General features: G+C 38.2%; 1 protein-coding gene across 6 annotated transcripts in view; it reads left to right on the top strand.

Moving 5' to 3' along the window:
• Positions 1-27899, top strand: part of RALYL (RALY RNA binding protein like) — a 562192-nt gene that overhangs the window by 294258 nt on the left and 240035 nt on the right. For all 6 annotated transcript variants that reach the window (XM_075920454.2, XM_006112993.5, XM_006112990.5 and 3 more), the window contains one exon: positions 2981-3259. In XM_075920454.2, coding sequence (XP_075776569.1) covers positions 3004-3259 — 256 coding nt within the window. In that variant the 5' untranslated portion in view covers positions 2981-3003. Of the gene's footprint in view, positions 1-2980; positions 3260-27899 lie in introns of those variants that run through there.

The following is a 27899-nucleotide window of genomic DNA, read 5'->3' as shown; positions in this document are numbered from 1 at the left end:
TGATCTAGATGATGTCTGGTCCTGCCATGAGGACAGGGGACTGGAATTGATAACCACTTGAGGTCCCTTCTAATTCTAGTATTCTATGAAATTCTTACTTACATGCTTAATTTTGAGCAGGTGAGTAGATCATGTGTTCACGGTAAAGCATGTAGGTAAATTTACAGGATTGGAACCTCATATCGTAATTTATCTGGGACAAAGAACAGAGAGTAAAATCCTGACCTCAATAAAGTCCATGGCAAACTCCCACTGATATCAGTGGGGCCAGTGTTTAAACCACTGTCGTCTTTGCCATTCATTCCTGTTTGTGCTTGTATAAACAATAGTGCATTTATTTTCAAATATACTGTACTAAAATATTCACTTAAGATTTGAGCTTGTTAAATATGTGTTTTGAGCACATCGGACACCACAGATTTACACAGATTTAAAAAAAATATGCCTCTTCCCCACTTAGCTACCAAGACCTGGCTTTAAGGTTTTATGTTGCACATGCAAACATTGGTGTCTTCGTTCCATAGAGCTATTACAGAGTATTCCCTGTGTGCTTGCTAGTAGTTATTTGACCTCAGATGGAACTCAGGACTTTGATAGGGGAAGGGGTACTTACTTTCAACTACTTTCTTTTGTAATATAATCACAATTATACGTGGAAGTGATTTTACTAATTTTATTTTGCATTTTATAGTTTTTAACCTATTTTCAAAAGTGTTTGTAAATTTTCCTTCCTTCCTTAATTTCTACAATGAACATAATTCTCTTTTTGTTGAATTCAAGTTTTGCCTGCTATTTACAACAAGCAGAAATAAGCTTTTCTTACAAAGAAAATAAGTCAAAGATGTATCAAGCCAGAGGGTGGAAGCTTGTGGAAATGTGTGCTAAAAATAGTAAAGACAGGATGAAAAAATTGTTTGTGACGCTAGAAATTTCCTTACTTATAAAAAGATCTAGGGCATGATGCAGCCTTAGTGGAAATCTTTCCACAGACTTCCAATGGTGTTTTATTGAGCCCGTAATTAGGTGTAACTGGATTGTTATTGATTGATGGCAGAGGCCTAGTGAGCATAGCGTAGTGAATAAGGGCAGCTTCAGCTTCAGAAAGCAGAAGTTTTACTTTTATCAACATTCTGTAGAACTTTAAAAGCTGATCTGGCAGAGCCCCACACACTCTTACAACAGACAGCAATTGCACAAAGACAAAGCTTAAGTGACCCGATACCACAATCTTTCAAAACAAACATCAACTGTAGCTATTGCCAGGAAAGACGGTACTTATCCAGAGTGTATCTCCATCAAAGTCAAAATGATTACTTCCATGGACTTAAACCAAGGAGAACTTTGGCCCCAGTTGATAAAATATGTATTCTGATTATCTGACCGAGTCTTTTAGGGGATGTGATATCCATGAACCAAATCTAAATAATCAACCACTAGTAGTTAAGTGTAGTTAGCTGATTTCTTATCATCAAAATAAAATATTGCTACATAGAAACTGAAGGTGCTCCCTTTAGGAAACACCGAGGCATGTTAATGAGGTGTGCAGATTCATATACTGCTACAATTTGTGCAATGCACATGTAGACAACTTCAGTTTCAGTCCTATAAATCAAATGTATTTCAAGGTACTACATTCTTGTTTATTTTTTCTATACTAGGGAAGTTGTTATTCTTTATAAACAAAGAAACTTCAGGTGTCAAACGCCAGAGGAAGTGAACTTAAATTTTGATAGGGAATCAATACATTAGAAAATGTGTCAAACTGTTCTGTTCGGTCAAGATTTCAGGGTTGTGGTGGGTTTTTTATTACCAGTAAAATTTTGAGTCATTTTCAACATAACAAAATGAATCAATTCATTTCATAAAAAAGTTGTGTATTTATTGTTAAACTGTCCTCTTAAATACATCTCTCTCAAGAAATTAGATCCATTCAAATACTATTTTAGGTACTCCAATAATTGCATAAAGTAAATGGTTTTCTTTTTCTTGATTTCTCAGAGCTTAGCTATATTATATTTGTGATTCTATAGATAAGGATACAGATGTGCTAAGTACAATTCAGTGTTCACTAGTGCATATTGTTAGTAGGATGTAAAAATTATCATAAGTTCTTTATCAGTGTAATGGAGAATCCTGTGTGTCTTTGATTTTATGAAATAAAGTTTTATTATACATAGCCCAGAAAGTCAAGCCAATGACAATTATACGAATGTTAATATTATTCTTACTCTTTGAATTTCAGTAACTCCAATGATTGTAGTCTTATTACATCATGGCTGAATTTGGTTTATTGCTTCTTCACAGAAAAAAAAAACAGTTTGTATTCCATAAAGATGATCTGTTTGTCATTCTAGATGAATTAGCCATTTGTGTTTTCTGCATTTTTTTTCTCCTGCGCTATTTCTAATGGGAGAAAATTGTTCGTTTTTAATAAATGCATTGATTAGGTACAAAACTGTGTGAACTATATGTAGCCTGCTCTGTATTGCTCACAATGGTCAATGGCATTTAATGGGACTGAAAAGATAATGTTCACTGGCTGACACAAACAAAGGCATAGAAGTCTTTTATTGTTATAGTTTGTTGTCTGCCTATGCTTGAATGTTTGTTTCATTAAAACAAGGTAATGATTCATTTTCTTTCTTTGCAGCTCTAGATAGCTAGACGTTTAACAAGTCAAAGCTGAATTTCCAAGTCCAAATCCACGTACAATTGCAGTAAAGCTCCATTTTTGAACAGCAGAACATTAGTTTAACTGAAATATGGGTATATTTAAATCTATAAAAAAGAAAGATTTGGAATCGACTTCATGCTAATATTTAAAAACTAACAGTGCTGGTTTTATTGCTATTCATTTTTTAGGAAATAGAGTAGTGATGAGTTTGGATTTAGCTAAGGTGGGTTACTATCAAGGAAAAGCTCTGTGAAGCCAGTGGTAACGGTGTGCTCTGAAATATACTTTTTTCTTCTTTTGTTTAAGGGTTAAAGCTAAGTGAGCCAACCATGACTGGCAAAACACAGACCAGCAATGTCACCAATAAGAACGACCCCAAGTCAATCAACTCCAGAGTCTTCATTGGCAATCTGAACACCGCTATTGTCAAAAAAGGTGACATAGAGGCAATCTTTGCAAAGTATGGAAAAATAGTTGGCTGCTCAGTGCACAAAGGTTATGCATTTGTACAGTACATGAGTGAGAGGCATGCGAGGGCTGCAGTGGCAGGAGAAAATGCCAGGATCATTGCAGGACAGCCCCTCGGTAAGTGTTCACAGGATATTTTTAATAGAAAGTTTGTGTTAATTTCTTTTCTTTTCTTTTCCCCCTGTTTAGTAACTATCCTCGGTGTTGAATGTGGTTGTTTTGTGTGTGTGTGTTAGTTTCAAGCATAGCTCCCTAGGAAACTGAACTGACAAAAGTGTTTTTGAAATGTCATCTAGATTTAATAAGACGGCTGTTCAATGTTATTACGTATTGTGTGCTTAAATATGTTTTTTCTGAATATGTATAATGATTACATCCCAGTATATAATTAATAGGGCTCCAAGCCTGCCAACATTTATGCACATGCCTAATTTGTAAAAACCATCCGGCTGAAGTCAGTAGGACAATGAATGCGAGGAAAATTACACATGTGTATGCAGGATCAGGCCCTAGTTCTAAGGATGTTAAATTGCGGTTATCTGGCTAATCGTGTAGTCGATACAATTTGTATTGACTACACGATTAGTCGATAAGGGCCACTCTGCAGAGCCACAGCAGGGGTAGCTCCAGGAGCTGACTTGAGCAGGAACTGAGCAGTCAACTACTTGCTAATATCCAACTTAGGTCATTGCTATAACATGTTATAATTTTCAGGGGCCATATAGTATTCCTCTGCAGAACAACATGGGGCAGAGCTGAGAGTTGCGCAGAATCTCTAGGTATGTGACCATACTGAGGGGAAGAATTAGCACTTTTGTGTAGGGGATGTAATGTGTGAGCTACTAACCACATGTACAAGTAGACCAATAAGATATCTTGTTCCCAGTCCTGTGGATCTGGTATATCTGCCTAGACAATCAATTCCTCCACAATGTTCCTTTAAAATGATTTCCACTTCACTCTCATCCCACATAAATGAACAACATGGTGGTTATGCACCCTTTCCTGTAGTCAGACCCCAAAACAATAGCATTCACAGGTCAGAACTTCATGCTGCATGGAAGAAGGTTATTGATTGTACATTATGCAAACTCCCTAGAGAAGCATGCTATACAGAACAGCTTTTCCCCACGTTTCAAATGGCCATGCCCCTTGAAATTGACAAGAACTCCAACAAATGATTTTAATATCTGACTTTCACAACTAAGTCTTAGCGCATGCATAGAAACCCCATTTATTATACTGATTTTAAATCTGTGCCCGGTTCATTCTCCAGTAGCATATCAGATCTTAGATAGCAGAAGTAAGAGGATAAGTTATATTAGGCTATGTCTACACTATGATTTTAGCCACAAGAGCCCATGCCAATGAAGCGCAGATTAGCATTTTTTCACGCTTCATTTGCATACTCTCTTTCGTTCGGTTTTTGCGCTAGGGGTTTTTGCACAAAACCAGCAGTGTGGACGTTTCCTTTTTGCGCAAAACCCCCTTTTGTGTAAGAACAAAAAGGGGTTTTTGCAAAAAAAAAGGAAATGTCCACACTGTCATTTTTTGCGCAAAAAACCCTAGCACAAAAACGGAATGAAAGAGAGTATGCAAATGAAGCGTGAAAAAAAATGCTAATCCAGCAGAACTCATAGCACAGATGTAGCCTAATTGTTTAAATGGTGCCAAGCCATGTGTGTAGAGAGATGTTATATTGAAAATGTAGGCTAAAGTTGTTCCCTCATGCAAATCTGCACAATGCCACTTAATATCAGTTGGTTCTGCACTTACCTGAAAAAAAAATAAGAATTTGGCCCCTATGAACTGAACCTAAACATAAATGGAGTTTTTATTTGCTTGAGTTTTTATATGTTCTTATACATAGTCTGGATATTTCTCATGGGAGCTGATTTCCATCAGTCACTTAATTGCTATTAGATAACTGGAAAAAATTACAGAGTATTTTGGTGACAAGGCTCAGAGGGGTAGCCATATGAGTCTGTATCTGCAAAAACAATGAGGAGTGGCACCTTAATGAAAACAGATTTATTAGGGCATAAGTTTTTATAGGTAAAAACCACTTCATCATATACATCAATGGAGTGGTTTTTATTCAAAAAAGCTTATGCTCAAATAAATCTGTTAATCATTAATGTGCCACAGGACACTTTTTTTTTTGTTTTTTTGTTTAGGAAATATTGGTTGGATCTGGACAGCTTTAATTAGAACATCAAAGCTGCTTTATTGAATCCATAGTATGTATTTCTAGGCTAGGAAAAATGTCAGGGTTAGCTACAATGATTACTGGCTAACTTTGACCTAAATTTTATATATCCTTTGTGCATTCTTACTAATTCGGTGTGAAATCTCAGTGCTGCTTAGCTGTTGACACAAAACATAAGACATTCTTTTAGCACATTTTAAAAGTTATAAACTACTTTAAAAGAGTGACAGTTAAATAACACTCAGGTAAATAAAACCATTAATGTCCCGATTCAGCAGAAGCTATCTATGGCCTACCATAACACAGAAGCTTAAAGAGTTGTTGTAACAAACTGTGGAGAATGGTTAGTTGGCTGGATGACTAATTCATCACAAATTTCTTAAGCCTGTGGTAGCTACTTTGCAAAATATTTGTAGAACTGACCTTTGATGATGTTTGTAGAACTGACCTTTTATTGGTAACCACTGTTTAGAGCAACTGGTTTTCCTCAACTTTATAATGCATGATTGATACACATAGAAAGAAAATATTTCTTTCTCCAAAAGAAATAGAAAAATAGCTGATATAAAATTCAATTTGATTTTTTTGTTTAGTTTTATATAAAAAAGATGAGGAAAAGAAGAGAAAAGAAAGAGAATAATGTGGGCTGCATGTAAATAAAGCATGAGAAGCTACAGGTTTGTAGAGAGGAGAAGTTTTTTGGCATGGGTGCTTAGCTACAGAACCTGTGTTGGCTACATGAGATGGCAGTTTTAGCGTGTGGATCTTGACTCTATAATATGTGTACAGTGAGTAAGGAGTGCAATCTGTGAATTGCATACAGCTCCTTTCCTATCTACCCAGACACTAGGTATTGTTTTGAAACGGTATCTCTCTAAATCCAGTATCACTGCCATCATTGCTGCTTCTTTTTTTGTTTGTTTGTTTCTGGTAATGTCTAATATGGGCTAGACACTCTCATAAGACAACAAGTCTGAAAGCTGCAAAAAGGGCAGGTGAAGTTCCATTCTGTATAATAAAAGATATTAATATCACAATTGGTTTTTAGATTATTAAATTGAGATGACTGAAATTATCTACAATTTGCCAGTTATTTTCCTGAATGTGTGTGTCTCTTGGAGGCATTTAAATATGGAGGCAGTATGATCCTTGATCTTTGTAGGAAGAAGCACAGGATTTGAATTCAGAGGAGGAGGATTGACCAAAGAGATGCTGTGTAAGCATCCAGAAGGGTGTCAGGAGAAAAAGGAAGCTGTAATAATAAAAGCCAAGGTAGATAAGATGTACAGAAAAAGGATTAATTGATTTGAATACCTGAAGAGATCATTGTGGCCATCTAGTCCGGTCACTTGTATAACACAGGCCATAGAAGTTCCCCAAAATATTCATGCATCCCAGGACCATAGTGGCTCTTTTGACCACAGCATTGTTCACATTTGGAGCTCATTGTCAGGTGATTATCTGCTATAACCCCCAAATATTTTTCCCAGGATAGTCCTGCAAGTATGGCCTACATTCTTTCTTTTTAAATGTATAATTTACATTTTGCACTATTAAAACATACAATATTTGTTTGACATAGATGGCATGGTAAAATGGTACAGTCTAAATCAGTGACCTGTCCTCTTCATTCTTTATCCCTCCCCACAAGTTTTTGTGACATCTGCAAACTTAATCAGTAATGATTGGTTTTTTTTGTTCCAGGACACTGATAATAAAATAAAATTAAATAGTGTAATGGTAAAAGTAATAGGGAGGTGATGAAGGATGAGGAACTAGTAGAGGCTCTGAGACATGGCAAAAAAAGAGAGAGGTCATTAGAGATGTAATTGAGAAGAGAAGTCAGAACAGACTGACTTCAAATGGAGGGGATCCAGTATGAGAATTTGGGGCAATGGTTGTAAACAGGGCATTTGAAGAGAATAAAGTTAATGGAGCAGTAGTTAGCATTACGAAGAGGTATATGATGCTTTGTAGATAAAAATATTACAGGTCCATGGCTTGAGGCTCTTATGGTTGAAATTAAATAAACCATAATATTTTATACCAAGAAAATAGTTGTGATGAATGGACAGATTGTGAGTGAAATGTACTGTGATTTCCATATTACATTAACATAGTTAATTATTCTTTTTAAAATAAAATTTAAATATATGAACAATGGAATGAAAGCTGGATGGAGGTCAGTGGTAGAAGACTAACTAAACAAAATCGTATTTGAGAAGGGATGAGAGCTGGATGGATTTATAGATGTGGTTATGCACTGTGTGTGACTAGTAAGCAATACTTCTACAAATTATGTTGTAGTGTTTTCATAAATTCCATTGGATTATTTATATTCTAAACTGATTGTCAATTTATTCCAGCTCCTGATTTTATAGATTTCTTTGAGTACTTTGTGCTAAATTCTTCTCTCATTTACAGCAGCATAATTCAAATCAATGAAATTACTGGACCTACATTAATGTAATGGATATCAGAGTTTGGTCCTTTAATTTTACAAGATGGTACAAGGTGTTTATATAATTATCTGAAAATACTGAAGAAATATGAGAATTATTAATGGTGTTGCCATGTTATGTATTGTGGTAGTACCTTGAGAGTCTAACTGAGATCTAACCTAAGGCCTTAGTGTTTTAGGTGCTTGTAAAAGTGCATGGTAAGACATATGCCTAACCAAAGTGCTTGCAGTTTAAATAAATGAGGAAGAAAGAGTAGGAGAACTGAAACAGCATTACTGCAATCAAGCATCAAGGCAAATTATTTGAACTGCTATTGTGATATTTCCCAGCTCTACTGTACAAGTAAAACAAGCCATAGGACAACAAAATACCAAGCATAGCCATAAATTTTGTGTTGCTTAATGTGTGAATGAGAGGAGGGTGGGAATGGAGGAAATGTCTAATTTGTCCAAGGCAAAAACTCAGAAGCCAGTAAACACAGCATAAACATGGCCAATGACCTCCAGACTACCTGAGGATCACAGCTCTATTTCTGTCCATCAAGTTGCATCTTCAGGTCAGTAAACAACTGGCTTTACTCATCTCTGACATTTAGCCAAGGAACAGTTTGAAGAGGCTTCTGTATTGCAATAAGTGCCATTTATCTCCCTTCCATGTACTTTGCAGAAGGGCTAGGGACATTGCACATGGAACTGCAAAGGGACTCCTTCATTTGCTTCACAGAGAGTGGTGAAGGAGTTGGAACATGTATCTTGCCCTCCTCCATGCCAATCTGCGAAGCTGGGCAGCTCAAGTGGGGAACACAGTGCCTGTGATCAGCTCCCAGGTTTCACATAGTGCTGCTGCTTTGAAAGGCCATGAGGATCCTTACCCTGGGCTCCCCACAGCATTCAAAGTGGCCGTGCCACATGGAGCAGCTGACCCCGGGCTCTGTGTGTGGCTGCCACTGTTAAGAACCCCCCTCTTCTCTCCTCCTCCTTGCTGCCACTATCTGATGGGGGGGGGGGGGAGTGACTAGTCGACTATCTTGTCGAATATCTGATAAGCATTTGCTTATCGGATAGTCGACTAGTCCTTTACATCCCGAGGTTGGACCTCCCAAAACCAGGACTCCCTCATCCGGCAACATCCATGGTCCAGCACTAACATGGGTGTTCCTGTGCCAGGGAATCCTGTCTGAGAGACCCAGTGGCAAGAGGGCTGGCGGCTCGGAGCCTGGAGAGGCTGGAGCAGGGGTCAGCGCTGGAGTCCTGGTAGCTTAGCAGGGGTTGCGGCATCCTCAGTAGCAGATCTGGAGACATGGCAGTTGTGGTAGCTGCGGTAGCAGTGCTGGGGCCAGAGACACAGAAACCCCGATAGCACAATCAGGGCCAAAGACATGGCAGTCCCAATAGCAGGACTGGGGCCAAAGATGTGGCAGCCCTAATAGCAGGGCTGGGATCAGAGATGCGGAGACTCCAATAACGGGACCAGGGCCAGCGATGCAGCAGCCCTTATAGCGGGGCCAGAACCCAGGTTGCAACAGACTGGATAGCAGGGCTGGGGCCTGGAATATGGAAGCCCCAATAATGAGACTGGGGCTCGGGCAGTCCAATAACCCAGCATGGAGGGTGGCTGGGGCCAGCAGCAGGGAGTGAGGGTGGTCTGAGGAGCCAGTAGCAGGGGACCTCCTCTCGTCTGGCAAATTTCTTCATTCAGATCCAGTCAGGTTCTGAGGGTGCTGGACCAGAGAGGTCCAACCTGTATTTTTTATTTACGCTATGCTATTAACATAGCTCAAGTTGTGTAGCTTATTTCGAGTTTAGCCCTGTTGTGTAGATGTGCCCTAAAGGTTTCTTAAGCCTCACAATCAGGCATTAAAGGACATGTGTAGAGGGGTAAATTTCCTTTTCAAGGCAGGCAGAGTTATTGCAGCCGTTCCTATATCATATTGTATTTTGAGAATGGTGGTAGGGGTATAGTCATAACGCCTGATTTTTCACTGCATCACATTATTCCTACACTAATGTAACACTGCCAGGACTTATTCCTGATTTACAAGGTCAGACTCAGAGAGCACCGCCTTATTGATAGAGAGAGAAAAAAAAGTTGTGCACACAATTGGCTTGACAGAGTTCAATTCCTATAGTTTTGACAGATATCTACATTACTTTCATGCTTTTGTATTGATTTAAATTTTCCATTATATAATGACAGTCTGTGGTGATTCAAAAAGCTGAGCAAGCTGTTAACACAGTTTTAACATCACCTGTGAAAATATACAAAGTAACTATCCTTAAATCAACAACTCATACCTCTTATTATTAATTCAGCGGTATTAAAAAATCTAAATGATTGTCTTTGGACTCCAGTTCTCAAGCAGCATTTTTTTGTTGTTGTTGCTTATTTGTAAATGTTAATTATTGCTGGAAATATATTGTGTTGCTTTGTGTGTGTACAGTGACATCAATGTTTACCAACATTTTCTAATACAATTATAATAATTTCCAAGCTTATATATGACTAAAAACATGGGTTTTTTTCATGCCTTTGTGAATATTCATTATTGGATGCTACAAGAAAAAAATTGCTAACATATACAATACCATAAACTTTATACTTATTAAGAGTTAAAAGACCTACAGCTTCTTTGGTTGATTTCCTCTTTAACTAATAAATTATTTCCATTGTGGCTTCAATCCTGTTTCATATCTGTAAGTATTATTCACCTGCATCTGCCCTTGGGTCCAAATTAGATACAGTCTGTGAGTATCTAGTGAGCACAGACTTACATACAGCCTAAGGAAAGGTGGTGGTTACAACTAATTATTTTGGACAACACACTCTATTGCATATCCTCTTCAGAAGTACAGAAGCCCTTTGGGGGCTTTTCTAAATCATGGCAAGACAGTGGAAAATATCCAAAGAGTAGGATCAGTAATAAAGAGTCCCTTTTGAGAGCTTTTGACATACACCTTTGTTGGAAATTGAATTGATGTAACAATATAACTGTTTATCTGCTCTTTTCTTGTCTCTGCTCAAAACAGATCTTTGGTATCTTGTGTTTTTTAATATGTCACAGAAGTGAGATACTCTTAAACATGCTTAACTGCAGCCAGTAATCCAAGTGATCCAATTATTTACTGATGCTTGTGTGTCCTAGAGAACATTAGTAATGTCACTAGTGTTCATAAAAGTTACTTCCCTACTTCTACATTTCCTTTATGCAAAATGTATGCCCTTAGAAACTTAGAAGTAATGCAAGGACTAAAGCTTTTTTTAAAAAACAATCAGAAACATATTTAGCTCAGTGGTAGATTCAGAAAGGAAATCCAGAACTGAATTACTGGTCAGTCACAGTACATCTACACTGCATGTCTATTTCAGTACCCTGAAATAGCTACCCCATCTCTACACAAGACACCCGTTATTTTGAAATATTTTTCAAAATAACGAGCATGCTATTTCAGCATCCTGGTAACCCTCGTTCCACGTAAGTTAAGGGATCTCTCAAAATAGTAGGTTATTTAAAAAAATGGCACTATGTAGATGCTCCATATTTCAAAATAATCTATTTCTAAATAGACTTGAAATAAGATACACAATTTGCATAGCGCAAATTGTGTTTCTTAATGCAAGTTTAGGGTGCTCTATTGACACACCTTGAGGCTGTGTCCAGACTCAGGGTTTTTTTCGGGAAAAGTAGCCTTTTTCCGAAAAAACTTCCCCTGCGTCCAGACTCAAGCTGTGTTCTTTCTAAATTAAATCGAAAGAACACGGCTTTTCTTTCGATGGCGGTAAACCTCATTTCACGAGGAAGAACGCCTTCTTTCGAAAGTTCCTCTTTCGAAAGAAGGCGTTCTTCAATGTAAATAGGGCTTCTTCGAAAGAGAGCATCCAGACTCACTGGATGCTTTCTTTCGAAAAAGCAAGCCGCTTTTTCGAAAGTTCAATGTGCAGTCTAGACGCTCTCTTTCGAAAGAGGCTCTTTCGAAAGAAGCTTGCAGTCTAGACATAGCCTCAGTGACCTACCTTTGGCCTCAGTCCTGGAACTGATATTATGTCTGTGAAGCAGTTTGCATCTGCACTAGCAAATCCAGAACCAGAGCTTATGGTTCTACTGTGGTCCTGATCCTGCTGCTCTTATCCATCTGTCTCCCATTTAATTCAGTAATAGTGTTGTGGATGTGCACGATCAGGCCCTAAATTAGGAAATCATGTCTGTATGATCATGATATAAACACTCATAATATCTGGGGGAAAAGGCATTATCTAGGAGATATTTTCTCACATTTTGGTTTAGTTTAAGTGTATGAAACTTTTATTTTATTTTTTTGACCCATGAAAAATCAATCTAAACAATGGAGAGTAACAGCCTCAGTGAAACTTTAGAGACTGCTTGTGTCAAATGAATATCTGGGAACATTTTAGAATTTCAATATATATTTTAATGAGGTATATTAATAAACCAGCTAATTTGCACATATTCCAACACAGGTTCCTGACTCGATTTGGGTGGGGGGATTGCCAAATATCAGTCACTGCCCTCAACCAAACAGCCTTTTAAAGCAGTTAATCAGACATCAGCGGAGCTCAACTGCCAAGGAAAACGACAATGGTTAAGGGCCTGAAACCTCAGAATCATCTGTCACTTGCTGTACCACATAAACCATGAGAACTGTGAGATGTCAAAAATTTTGAATCAATATGTAGCTAACTACATTGTTGAAATTTCCTGATTCAAGCCCTATTTGTTGTTGTTGCTCGTATTAGCAGTTACCTAGCAACTGGCTTACAGAAACTTCATTTGATTCAATATGCATATTTTGTCTCTTCTCTCACTCTATCTCTCAAAATAGTAATACAGAAACTTGGAAAACCACATGATCTTTAAAAAAACCATAAACAGGATTAATTAACCTTACTACCTTCTAGCTAGCTCCATGTGTGCTTTCTATTTGAGGGACTTCATCAACTGAAGGGAGAGTGTCAAATACAACTACAAATTTCATACAAATTGCATCTCAAAACACTGTAAACGATTTAATTACAGTTAAAGGGGTAAATAACATCAGAGGAAAGATGAAAAGGTATAGGGAAGAATGAAATATATTTCTAGCAGTGGTTATTGGTTTGTCTTAAAAAAAACAAAAAAAAAAAACCAAAAAAAATCCTGCCCATCACCATAGTAGCTGAGTGCCTCCCATGTCAATATCAAAATCCTTAGTGGACCTCATGGAGTCTTTAGAATGTCTTCCTTTTTCTGTTTGGAGAAGGGATGATATTTTTAAATGTAATTTTAGGTTTATTCTCCCCTATGAAGTGATATCCTTCTTGCAAAGAGCTTTTTTGAGGAGGAAGTAGTGTGAATTATGAAAATGTGAATCGTGGAGAACTAATGAGATGGAGGGACACAGGAAATTGTTCCAGATAGCAGCTGTAGCAGCGAAGGTTTCCCACCTACATATGATAGTGATAGTGAGAACTTACAGGGATGGGAGTGCCATAAGACATTATAATACTGGAGCTCTCTGGACTTCAGAAATCAGTAGCCTGAGGAAGGGTGATAATTTTGTTTGTTCATGTTTTTTAAAGACTTAGTTGTCTTGCCTTAAATTTCACTCGAGGGCTCTGCCCAGTGTTTTAAGAAGCAGCACTTTGGGCACTCAAAATGTAGAAGAAAAATGTTTTTCACACTTGAGTTGTATAAATGAAATAGTACTTTTCCTGATCATAGAGCTGAGCAAAGTGAGGAACTGGACTAAAGGAAGCAGGATCCTTTCCCCCGAAAGGCTGGAGGAAATAAGATGTGGTTTGGGGGAAAATATTTTAGGAAAGTGAACATTTCTCTGAAATGAAATTGGGAATTTTTGCACTTTGGTGTACTGTCTGCATAAAATAAACGTTCAGTTTTTTCTGTTTTAGGAATTCAACCAGTCTTTTAATAGGAGATAGGGAGATTGGAATGGATTCAGCAGTAATGGAAGTCCCCCTTTCTTCCAAAAACTTTAAGAATAAGTTCTAAGTGGACACATAAGTTTACACCAGTTGAGAAATGGGCCATAAAATAAATATAGTAAAGAGAGCTCACTGAGACAGTGATGGACTACCGTAATTTATTAGGGTGAGACTTGGAAATGTATTTATCAAGCACTGTGATTGTCTTTGGAGTTGAGGGCTTTTTTGTGCCTTTAGCCCCCAATCTCTCTTGCACATCTTTTAAGGCTCAGGTATGAAGTGATTCTTTTGCTGTTTATGCAGCATTTTAAAATCCGTGGGACTGATTCTTCTCTCATTTATGCTGGTTTAAGTCAAAAGTAAATTCACTGATGTCCATGGAATTTAACGGATGTAAAATAGGTATGAGAGAAGAATCAGATTTCAAGAATAAAAGGCAACAGGAGTTTGAACTTCCAATGTATTTATTTAAAGAGACTTTTCAAAAAATTATGGCATTTGTGCTATATATTTCTGTCTCTCTTGTTTCTGAAGTCTATTCTAATAGCCCGTGAAACTTATTTATAGCATTGGAGGTAAAGAGCTACAAATGAAGCCAGTAATCAAAGGTCTATTCCAGAGTTATGTAAGTTAATGGGATGGGATTAACCTTTCACATCGTATTAATGATCTCAGAAATTGTTTGAAAATTCCTTTAGTGTTAAAAATGCTGATCACATATGAAGTGAAAGTCCATTATAGGGTGGCTTTTTAAAGCTTTTAATTAGCAAATAGCTGAACACGTCCATCTTACTCAAATACTTACTGGGCACATGGCTAGATAGCACACCTACTCAGCTAAATATGAAAATTAACTGACAAAAAGTGCATATGAAATAATACCATATCTATTGTACTTCCAATTATTTGCCTGTACATGAGTATGAAAACCAGGTGTTATAAGGATTCTAGAACCACAGTTTAAAACATCAGGAACAATTTTAAATGGGTTCTAAAGTGAATGTGTTTCCCTAATGATATTTTTTGAAGATGGGAATTATTTGGCTTTTTATCTAAAGGTGAACATCAGCATTGTGAGCAGGCAAGAATCTGGAGAGCTGTGATTTGGGAAAATTATATAAAAGGAAATGACAATAGTCCAATCAAGAGGCAGTTGATGAGGAATTCATCAGAAGTAGAATCAAGACGATGTATACAGAAAATATTGGTAAGCAGATTTGTAGGTGGGAGAAATTCATGGTCAAAGAGGATGCCAAAGTTGTTAAAAAAAAAATGGAGGCAAACAAAGGGTATGAGATGAGGAAAGGAATAGAGAAGCAAACCATTTTAAGGCATGCTGCTCCTTGCACAACAAAACAAAACCAGACAAAAGTCAGCTGAACCAAGCTAAGATAAAACCATGAATGTGTGTGAGGAGAAAACGTGATCATGAGATGTCATTCAAGAGATCAGAATTTATGTAATGAAGTAATAAGTAATTAAATAAGGAGGGGACTGAACATTCCATGCTATCGAACTCTGAAGATGCAGAATCAGGGAAGAAAAGAAGCCACAACCAGATCGAGTGACTACATAGAAAGGAGTCTGCTGTAAATGCTAGCTTTGAGAGAGTGTATAGAGGCAGGCCTACAGCTAGGAATGCTGATGGTTAGATTGTGAAGCAGAAGAATGAGATCTGAGCAGAGGATCCAGGTGGAAGAAGATACTCTGTATGGCTAAAATATATATGAGAGATTGCTCACCACAAATTGTTTAAAACTTTTGTAATAAAAAAGTGTACTTTTAAAAAATGCCTGACTTTCGGTGGGGAAGACATATTTTTAATGAGCATTGTGCATTTTTAAATGAGAAACTACTGTTTTGTTAACGGGAACCAGAAAAGAAAGGGACCGTATGCATTATTTTGAGAATGCAGGGGGTATTCTATCCTTTTGATAACCCATTAACTAATGATAAAATGCATTAAGCTGTGTCTCTTGTACTGATTCATTTCACAGTGTCAGAAGGTTCTTTAAAGAGTTTTCTTAAGCTATTTATTATTCTGATGGTGTACTGTAGTAGCCCCAGTGAATGACATGATTATTATTCTCCCTTCAGAATGCTAAAAATCAAATTATATGGAAATGTGATATTATGCAATTCTGAATGTATTGTTACAGCTTGATTGGGGAAAAGTTTTATGTCATGCACTATTCCAAGTATCCAGTTTATTCCTTGACTACTTTGAATTGCTTCTTTCTTTGAACACAGAGTTTACAGTATCTGAATGTTTAATGCTTCTTTACCTTACACTCTGATCAGCCCCACAGACCTCTCAATAAGGTTGCATAGGGAGTAAATTAGGGAGAATTTATCCTTAAATGATTAACAAACTTCAAATAATTGTTTCCTACTAACCCTTGATGAGATAAAAAGCAGAGTTTCCACTGAGTACATTTAAAATTGTACAAAATTTTGACTTAAATATTGAATATACCCAAATTGAATGGGCTTGATTTCTAACTTTACTTAAACCAGTGTTAAGTCATTGGTATTAAATGAGCTATTCTTAGTTTACACCAGTGAGAGTGAGACCAGAATCAATTCTTAGGTCCTTCAAAGACATGTGAGCTGGAGAAGTGAATTTAAAAAAGAAAAAAAACCCATCTTTTTGCAAATACTTATTCAAATCTGAAATGTCATTTTTCTTTTTGAAATTTACTTTTCTGGAGGGTCTCAACACAAATGACACTGACAATATATTAAAACTCTAACCATCTATTGAATGATGTCTTGATATTTACAACAATATGTATGAAAAATTAAACTGTGTAACCCTTACACGGAAGTTTTATTAGGTCTGAAGTACTTGACACTCCAACTTGATGAAATGGAGGCAGGGAAATGCCGGTAGTGTTTATTTTAGTATAGATGTGAGTATTTCTTGTATGCCTGAAGAGAAATATGATGTGCAAGGTGTCTGCATGTTTTATGTCATACCTACATACAACCCCATGAAGAGGGGAACAAGAAAACTCACATCTTTGGGTGGTGTCCAGGGAGAGAGTGTGTTTATGACACTGAGGAACCTTGAGGATCTGTGCTGGACGTCTAAGGCTGTTAGCCTGTAGGTCCCCATTTCACCGAAGGAGATAACAGTCTAAGTTCCTGAGTGCCCAGGAAATGTTCCAGAGAGGGCAAAGAAGGAAACCACGCTGCAACCTGCTGAGACTCAGGGAAGCTTAGAACACTTGGAGGATTCAAGGTCTGCATCCTCTCATAGCAGTCTGAGTTTTCAGCAGGTACAGCCTGACCAGATCTGATGGTGCATGGAGAGATGGGGATTGCCTGCCTGATCTCAGGTACAGTGTTGTGCTAGAGCTCTGACCCAGGCTCCCCTTGCACACTGTATGAGACTAGAGTGATCACCCACCCCTCTCTTAAAGGGATCACTCCTTATTTCATTGATGTTTCCCTGTGGGCACCGACACATCCTTTATTTTAAAATGTGTTAAAATAGATACAATTTTAACACTAAACTGAATGTTATGGTCATTAGAATTTATGTGTGAGGGCAGTAGAACTGTATACTGTGCATGTTATGCTAAGGGAAATGGTATTTCCCTAAAATGTCACATAAATTAGAACATTATCCCTTATTGTTATATTGTTTCCTTTTCCTTCATCCAACAGTTATGGTCACTCTAAGTGACAGAGGCATGCAGACTTAATGTCTTGCATTCCCTTACATTCATTGGCACAAATATTCACCTTGGATATGACACAAGAAAAGCTAACTGAAAGATTCTCGGAGTATTTTTAGAAACTGTATAATAAGTGTTGTAGTCTCATGATAAAATGTTTAAATCAATGAATCACTGCAGGATGGTGTGGGAAGTAGACTAAAACCTGATATGCTTGTAGGCAGGGATGTTTTGTAAGAAGCCTAAATATGAAGGGTACATCTCAGCAATGATTCACGTTCAGTTAATTGGTACAGTGCACAGTTCAGAAATTTGAAACGTCATAATTTATTGTAATTTCATGGCTGTTCCTTCTGAAATTGTACACCGCATGGGAAAGAATACAAAGAGAGAGAGAGCAAGGAAGACATTCAAAGCCTTATCCAAAGCCTGTTTGTAGCTTTGTTGCACAACATGTTTTTGGTTTCAGTGGTCACAAGAATAAAGCTATGTCTGCTGATGTCTTTGCATGGTACAGGTACAAGTCAACGAAAGAGCAGACTAGTGATGTTAATCATTAGGGAGTGTCGTTACTTTATGTGGCTGGGTACAAATACCAATAGCACTCCACGAGACCCACTGTAATTCTTGTTGATACAAAATTTAGCCATACGGAATTACGTTTACAGGGAAATTGCATCACCATTATACATTATTAATACATTCAATCCAATAAAAGTTCATTGGCATTCATTGGAGACCACTGTACTGTGAGATATTAGCAAAAAAGTGTCAGACTGTCTTAAAAATGTATAAGAGCTTATAAAATTCATCAGCTGAGATAGTAAAAAATCTTAGACGAAATAAAATTATGGCTGCCACCCATTTCATAATGTATTTTTTATGTTCTCTTTTCAGTGCCTAAAAGAATGAAAGCTGGTTACCCTAGCTTTCTTCTCAATCAATATTTCAGGAAAGCCAAGAGATTTGTATACTGTTGATTAATGATGGTGTGGCACCATCCTCACCACATTTAAAATTAGATGAAAGAAGAAGAGGAAAAGTCAAATGTGAAATGGACCAGACAGAGTCCAATAAAGTGTTCAGATCATGGTATATTTACTTGGATAGAGCCTTCCTCCAGAATGTATGCACTAAAGGCACTGGAGTGAGCAAAATATTCTTTTGTCCTTGTTTAATTTTGATAGCTTTATATATATGTATATACACTGGTAGCTAGAGAGCAGTGTAGCAGCTATCAAGTAAGTGAAACAATGGTGTAACTAGAATTGGAAGTTTTGGTGAGCTCTGACTTTTGGGTGGACAGGCAGACTGTGACAGGCTGTGCTAGGCCAGCTTCACCCTTTTCCTAGCCTGGGTGCTCCCAGATACAGGGGGCAGACACCTGCAAAGCTGGGCAGAAAATGGCAAGGCAAAGCTGCCAGAGCATAACTTTCTGAAGGGTGGACACTCAGCTCCATCCTGGATTTCAGGTACCTGAGTAACACTTTGGGACACTATGGCAGCACTCCACCCCTGATTTGGGTGGACATGGATGCTAAGTGGATCATCTGCAGCCCACCAATGGCTATGTCCCTGAAGTTAAGTAGATGTGGGGTGCAAAGCAGGTGACAAGAAAGGGGGGAAGTAAAAAATGAATACAGAAAGTTAGAAAATTACATGAAACTTAACATGAAACTGCTTTACTTAATTCCTTTTCTGTTTATGCAACCTTAACTGGAATCTTCTATTAGTTGATGAACCTAGAGTTAGGCAAGCACCAATTTGGTTAGGCTTCTCTTGCTGGTGGCATACCAGATTCATGTGAAGCCATCCAGCTGCTGGGTGCCATTTGTTTTAATCCCCAGAGTCTGAGCAGAGCCCAAGCCATGTCTCTGTCTTAGGGTCCCAAAGCACACTCCTGGGGTGCATATTCATAAGGGGCATGTGGTGGTAATAGATGTAAGACACGGGCACTTTGTGTAACCTTCTACACACTATTTCTTTTAATTTAACCATGAAACATACAAGAAGAACAAATTCCTAAACAATGCCCCTCACTTTAGCTTACCTTTCCCTTGGGAGGCCTTTGAGGAACATCTGTGTTGAGGTAGGCAGAATCTCCACCCCACACATGTCATCCAGATTCTCTCTGCTTGAGCTATTGAAAACAGTTGAAGTGAGTTATTGTCAGAGGGCTGCCTAGCATCCTTCTGTTGTAGTGCATCACTGTGAGGGTATGTCTACACTAGCTCGTTAATTCGAGCTAGGTAGGCAAATGAGGCGACCAGAGTTGCAAATGAAGCCCAGGATTTAAATATCCTGGGCTTTATTTGCATGTCCCTGTCCGGTCGCCATTATGAAATGTCACTAGCCCAAACTCACTGCCGCACGGCTACACGTGTGTACATGTATAAAATTTGTATATTTTTCTGCCCTTCATAGTTTCAAACTCCAATCACTGACATTAGTGAGGCTTCACGCAGGCACAGGAGTCTGCCATATGGACCAGTTGCAGAATCAGGGCCTATGAACTAGGAATTAGCTGTCCCTTTTTTCTTAAGCGGTTAGTAGTATCTTAGGGCAGTGTTTCTCAACCAGTGGTATGAGTACCCTTAGGGGTAATTGAGAGAAGTCTGCAGGGCATATCAACACAACTGAAATTTGGAGAAAACTGAATTTTTGTTTTTAGTTTTACAGTGCTTTACTATTTTTGTACTTTTTACACACAAAATTTTCATCGCCTGCCTGGCTACGATTAACTTGTTTAAACAAATGTGTTGCAATGGTAGGAAAAAAATTGTGTGTCTGAAAACTGTAGGTACTGGGGGGTACTTATAATTGTTTAAAGGGGTTCTTTATTTTCAAAGGCTTAGAAACACTGTCTTAGGGCATGTCTATACTAGGAGATTATTTTGAAATAACTTATTTCAAAATAATAACTCCCAAAATAACAATTTCAAAATAGCATGTCCACACTACAGGGAGCCTCGAAATTAGTCTGAGGCAGGCTCCCTTAATGTGGGTGCATGACCTCGACTTAGAGCCCCAGGAAGCACTGGGGAGTAATTATTTTGAATGACTCTGGTGAGTAGTTATTTTGAAAAAGCAGCAGTGGTCCACACTACTGCTATTTCAAAATAACAATTTTCAAAAAAGTGTTATTCCTCATGGAAAGCAGAGATTATTATTTCAAAATAATGGGCTTGTGAGTGTGGACATTTCGAAATAAATAGTATAGACCAGGATTGAGTTTGCTTACTTGATGGATAACTATGCCAATATAGTAGACCCTGTTAATACCTGTCTCTTTGCTGATACTTTATGATGTACCCCAATAACTAAATTCTGCTTGCAATTACACACAGGTAAATCCAAAGTGAGATCATTAAAAATCAGTGGAGGAACTTCAATTACACCAGAGTATTTGAGAATGTTGACATGATTCTGTGGGTAACTCTACTGTTTTACAAAAATGCAACCTAATGAATGAAAATTACTTTTGTGACAGATGTTAATTTTTTATAAGGTCATGAGCATTAGGAGGAAGTATGAGAACATGATATGATTTGTGTATTGGCTTTTTTGTAACATCCTGATTGGTTTCTTATCACTAAATTGTTGTAGAAGCAAAATATAACAATTAATAACAAAATAAAGGCAGTTAATCCCATTAGGGTGGCAAATGACTTCAGCATTTTAGTAATAAAATTTTAATCTGTAAACTTTACACAAATGTCTTATGTCAGCAACTTTTCAAATTATATTAGCAATAGCCACATGGGAACAAACTGGGCCTATTTCAACCCTCTTCTGTATATGCTGTTTCAGTGGATGTTAGAGTGAAGTGAAAGATTGGGGGTGGGGGAAGCTAATATACTAACTTACTACAGCTCATAGTAATAATGGTACTGATATCTTTCGACTGTGATTTCATTACACCAGGAAAGGGTTACATAGATATTAACAAGATTTATAAGAATTTGAAATCAGGCAAAAATGTTAATGAAATCACTCTCTTGCTTTTGTGTGTTTTGCACAGATTTTTTTTCTTAAGACCAGACGGGAGCTTTATGGTCATCTAGTCTCCAGCATAGCACAGACAATAGAACCTCACCCAATCATGTCTGCATCAAGCCTATGACTTCTCTATAATATTATATTTGCTTATCTCAAATCCACAGACCCATAGTTGTGCCAAGTTTCTGACTTAGCACTGCCATCTTAAAAATAGAATTGTCATTAATTCAAGGCCATCTTAATGCTGTAAACATTTGCTTTTTCACTGAAATGTCTCTTCATGTAAAGGGCCAGAATGGATTCGTTTGTGGCAAATACAGTGTTCTAGTTCAGATCACTGCTTATTAGTGCTCAAGATGGTCACTTCTGTTACTATCCTTTACTTTAAGGTCTCTGAGTATATTAGTAGCAGATTCTGGCTCTGGGTTCCAGGCTATGCAGAAGGGGCAGAGAGATGTGGGGAGGGCATGTAGTTTTGAGTTTTTTTGACTGTCTGGCTATGCAAAGCAAATTTTGCATGTATCTTTGCCATATTATATAATGTTAAGTATCACCTGTATTGCTTATTTATGCTTATTCTAACAAGTAGAAGACAATTCCAATGTGAGTCCCCTTATGATTGTAACCTCACTTGGATTTTTTCCCCTTAAATCTAATCTGGGTTCACCATGTTTTTATTAGCCACCGCCCATCATTATTGCATTGCCCTCCTGCCTCCATGTCTGGATCGGCACCTTCAAAGTATTTTTCAATCAACTAGAGAGAGAACTTTTTTCCTCCCATGGGCACTGATGTAGCACAGCAGAAACAGAGCTGCATAAAGTTGTGGCAAGCACTGATGGGCAGATGACACAAATAGTTATTTTGAAGAGGGATAAAAGAATATATTAAAATTGTACCCCTGAAAAGCCTTGAAAAATTGTGATTGTTCTACCTCAATCTGTCTCTTCACCTCTTCTTCACCCCTATTTACTTCCTGGTACAAGAGTTTGTACACAGCTAAAAGGCATAACATAAAATGACATGTAAATATGAATATTCAGGTACTGCAGAATCAATAATATTACTTAGTGCAGCAACTGAGTTTGCAAAAGATGCACTTTTCACAAAATAAATCAATAATAATAAAGAAGGAAAAAGAAAAGCTGTCCCTCTTCCAGTTCATGAAGTAGTGTTTGATGGTCTTGCTACTGGATATCATTAATCAAGAGCCATCATAAAGAATCTTCCTCCTCCTCGTTGGTACTGATTTCTTTAAGGGAGAAAATAATTCTGGAAATTTCAGCTATCCACAATAATCTCAAACATTTAAGCTATTTCTCTGATTTTTTTTTTTTTTTTTTTGTAAATGGAATGTCAACAGATAGTTGGACTTAAAAATATTTTCTGTAATTGATGCTTTACAGCAGTAGAGTTACAATTAAAAAAAGGTGGGATTCAGTGATGTGAATCTGAGCTTCAAATCCTGTCAAACTACCATCTGCCCTGCCAACTGTGGAACAGATTCACAAGCATCTGGGTCACCTGCTAGCAGATAATCAACAGCCAGAACTTTAAGGCATCTGATGTAACTGACATGTCTAACTACTACCTGGTATGTTGCCTCCAATTCCTCAAAAAGCCAATTGAAAAGCTTTCTAGTAGTTACCTCTAACTGTATCTATATAATGTTGCTCTCTTTCTCCTTTCTCTGCTGGGTTTCAGGCAAATGTAGGGTCACACAGCACATAATTTAATGCGATTGCTGAGATTCCTTCAACTAATCCTCTTCAACTGCACCAAAGACCTATGATGGGCATGTGTTTGCCTCCAACACCCTCACTTAGCTTGTTTTGAGTGTGATTCTGTCCTCTGATCCACCCACACCTGCCACCACACTTCTCAAAACCTGTGTGAAAATTCTAAAGGAAATTCTGTGTTAGGATGGATTAAAATGTCAGCTACACTCTTAGCAGCATTTATACAAAGGCAAACAGTTACATATTTTAATGATTCAAAGCCAAAAACAGCGACTAGATGAGGAGAAAGTCTCTGGGCCTGAATATAGGAAAAACAGAGGTTGGCAAGGAGAAAAGACTCTTGAGGGAAAAATCACCACCTGTAAAATTTGACTCTTCACAGACAGCATCTGCCCTCACACCATAAAGATGATCCACAGTCTTCCTATTCTGCCAGTATCGTTGTTGTTTCTAGATACAGTACTCAAATAGGACTCCTAAAGCCACTTATTTCCAACTGTGTTTAGAAAAACACTGCCCCAATATATCAGATTTATACTTGTTCACAGTGAGCTACACGTGTGACCTGCAGGCATAATTATAATAAAGTGCTGCACCTAAGAATGAAACCACCATGCTAAAATATATGTTCTGGCTTTTTCCAAACACAGCAGGACATCTTCTGAACCAGAGAGAAAACCAAGGGCACAGCACAGCATTGCTCTGCTCTCTTCACTGGTTTTGTGTTGAAAGTAAGTGGAAGTCAACATTTCATTCTTCATCTGTTCGAAAACTCTGAGGCTGTGTCTACATTGGCACCCCTTTCCAGAAAAGAGATGCTAATGTAGACTTCGGAATTGCAAATTCCACGGGGGATTTAAATATCCCCCGCGGCATTTGCATTTACATGGCTGCCGCTTTTTTCCAGCTTGGGGATAAACCGGAGTAGGAATAAGAAATAGGAAGTAGGAATAAGAAATCCTCCGGAAAAGGGCTTATTTTCCAGACAATCACATCTAGACTGGCGCTTTTCTCCGGGTTATCCCAAAGCCAGAAAAAAGCGGCAGCCATGTAAATGCAAATGCTGTGGGGGATATTTAAATCCCCCGCGGAATTTGCAATTCCGAAGTCTACATTAGCATCCCTTTTCTGGAAAGGGGTGCCAATGTAGACACAGCCTGAGTGGTAGAGTTGAACTGAAGTAAGTACAGTAGACTTCCAATAATCTGGAACCTATGGGACCTAGATGGTGCCGGATTATCAGATATGCCGGAATATCAGGAGGTACTATAAACTGGTTATGTATATACTGTATACAGTATATGCTATATATAAAGTGTTCTTAACCCTTTTTATTGTACATACTGTATACAGTATACTGAAAGGTTTTAGGTTTTTTAACCCTTTTTTACTCTTTTCGCTCAGTTCAGCTGCTGCCGCTGTTACCTTGTGACTCTTTTCTTTGCTGAAGCTCGCTCACTAGGCTCTTGCCATTTTGATGCCAGACTATCAGGAGTGCCGGACTATTGGAGTTTTGCTGTAGAAAGACTTGGTATAGAAAATTACATGCTAGCTGAGGTCAAGAGCTGTGAACAGAGGCGGCTAGCAAGAGAGTCTTGGGGGTTGTTTAGAGAGGGAGTGTGCCTTTCTTTCTTTTTAGCTTCAGTTCTGTGGAATATTTCAAGATGCCCAGTGATGGAATAGTGACGTGCCATGCTTTTTTTCTTCCTATGTATGAAACCATAAGGCATCTCCTGTGCATGAAGTGCAAGTTGGTGGCTGTGCTAGATTCGATGGACAAGTGAAAATGCTACAGAGAATCAGAGAAGCTGAGGAGCTGCTAGACTGCCAAGTCCAGGAAACATCCGTGTTTTAGTTTCAATAAAGATAGTAGCTGGATGGAGGAGATGGAGAAAGAGGAAGTTGAAAGGTATAGCAGGCAGCATGTAACTACCAAATTCAAGAGCTCACAGCAGCATTCTATGGGTACGTCTACACTGCAGTGCTATTTTGGGATACCGGAGTATCCCGACATAGCTATCGTGCGTCTTCACAACAAGCCCAATATTTCAGGCTCGCTGTTCCGACATTCCTGTAAACCTCATTCTATGAAGAGTGAGGGACGTTTCGGAATAGCACTTTATTTTGAAATTTGGCACTGTGTAGACAGCACCAAATGATGAAATATGCTATTTCAAAATAGCATTGAATTATTATACACAATTTGCTTAGCTCAAGTTGAGTATGTTGTTTTGAGTTATGGTGCTGTGTAGACGTACCCTACATGATTATAGCTAGATGAGAATAGATTGTGTTCACCAGAGAGAAGAGGACTATGAAGAATTCATCACAGTTAAAAATTTCCAATTGATGCCAGGTCCTTAAAGTGAAAATCTCTCATGATCTAGCTGGTCCAAGGTACCAGTGGCTTGTACAGGACAAACAAGGATGGCCAAACTGCATTAGATCAGTGGTCTATTTAGCCCATTATCCTGTCTTCCAACAGAGGTCAATGCCAGATGATTCAGTGGGAATGATCAGAACAGGAAGATTATCAAGTTATTCATCCCCTGTAATCCAGAACTAGCTTCTGGTAGACAGCTGTAACAGAATAGCCAAAGCATGGGGTTCCATCCTAGACCATCTTGTTTAATAGTCATTCTATGCACCTATCTTCCATGCATGTATGTAATTCTTTTTTTAACCTAGTTCTAATTTTGGCCTTTGCAACATTCCCTGGAATTGAATTCTACCAGTTGACTGTGTGTGGTCTGAAGAATGTTTGTTTTCAACTGGCTACCTTCGGTGAGTGGCAGCTCAGCCCAACCTGCAGTAATCAAGTTGTCCACAAAGAGTTTTCCAATCATCTTAAGAAGACACAATCCTTGCTGGGACTTAGTACTTAGAAGAATTAAAAGAAAATTCTGCAAGGGACAGCCTTTCTGGAGCTAAGACATGAGACATCACTCCAAGACCAGTTAGGCATTTGAAGTCAATTGGTAAGGATCTGTTGGTGATGATTCATATCAGCACTAAAGACACAGCTCATTTGACATCTCACAGATAATAGATGACTTAAGCGAACTCTGAAGCATGCTGAAGAAAAATGTCCATGTGATCTTTTCTAAGTTTCTTGTTGTCTAACAAGCAAAGAGAGGCACAAAGGAAATGATTCTGGAAGCGAACCAATATCTAGGTAAGCAGTGTAGAGTTTTGTGAGCAATGGACCATTTCTCAAAGGAGAATGAACTGTAAAGTTGGATGACTTCCACCTGAGTAGAAAGGAGACTAATCTTCTGAGGGATAGGCTGGCTAGGTAGTTAGGAGGCTGTTAAATTAATAACAAGAGAGGAGGGTTAAAATGAGATATGTTGAGAATAATATAAATCAAGGAACTAAAGGACACACAAAAAATCCTTAATTTCTTATACACCAAAGCTAAGAGACTGGCTAACAAGCAAGAGGAACTGGAATTGCTCGCTTATGAATGGGGCCCTACCAAATTCTTGGTCCACTTTGGTAAATTTCATGGTCATAGGATTTTTTAAATGGTATATTTAATTATTTCAGATATTTAAATCTGAAATTTCATGGTAATTGCAAGGGTCCTGATCTAAAAAGGAGTTGTGTAGTGGTCACTGTTACTTGTCCATGGAATTAGCCAAGGAATAAACCCAGACAAAGGGTGAACTGTAGCAGACAGGGTTTGTTTATTGGCATAGATTTTTAAAGGTACAGTGATACTCACACACACATAACATTCATGCTGGTAGTTTAGCGGAAGGCTGCAGGCACCGAGAGTTAGTTTTGATTTCAGAGGTGGCTGCAACTAGCCAGATGACAGCTCCCCAGAGACTTGGTCATGAGGTGACGATAATTCCCTGGGGTCCCTTCAGATCCACAGGAGGTCTACTGCTTCCTATCCATTCCCAGGCTTGGGGCTGCTTCATCTTATCCAAGAGAGAGTCACCTGGCTGCCTTTTACATACAATTAAGCACTTTGCAGGAGTTTTCCTTAGTCATAAAAGACAACACATGCTGAACTGCCTTATAATTGGGTGTTTCTCATTCACACTTCCTCACGCACTCATACATATTCATAAGCAGAAATACAAATGATTATATTAAAGTGACATGGCTTTTAACAACATATAATATTATTGGGGACTTCCTAAAGAGGAACTACCTAGACGATAACAGGAAACTTTGTTCAAACCACAGCTGAAAGAGCTAGAAATACAAGAGAAGGGGGAAGAACTAGGGGATAGCGGTATCTAACCAGCTACACTCCAGTGCGGGGGAAGAAGCCACGTCCAGTTACAGTCACATGGTTATTGTATGGGGATTGTGGTACTGCTACCCTTACTTCTGTACAGCTGTTGGCAGTGTTACTATCTTCAGACTTGGGTAGCTGGAAAATGGTGGTTGTTGGCCACTAGCTGAGCTCTGAAGGCACCGCTAGCAGTAACTTCATGAACATAAACAGCTTCATGATCATGGGGAATGCCCATTAGTGACACATACATTCTGGAGTCTACCTACTGCCAATGCTAAAACAAAGTAGTAATTTCTAAATATTATAGATGATAATTTAAGAGCTCCTAAAGCTATGTGAAATTAGTATTATCAATGAAATTTCATCTTCTGATGGAATGAGTTTTTAACAGAAAATGCTGATTCATTGACACCGAAATGTTGGGTGGGAACATGTTGGTTTTCTCAAAATACGATTTTAAAAAAGGAAATAAA

This window comes from Pelodiscus sinensis, chromosome 2 (assembly GCF_052426305.1).
Source record: "Pelodiscus sinensis isolate ZL-2025 chromosome 2, ASM5242630v1, whole genome shotgun sequence".
Classification (NCBI taxonomy): Eukaryota; Metazoa; Chordata; order Testudines; family Trionychidae; genus Pelodiscus; species Pelodiscus sinensis.
Note: the sequence above shows the minus strand (reverse complement) of the source record. Positions and strands in the feature narration are given on the sequence as shown.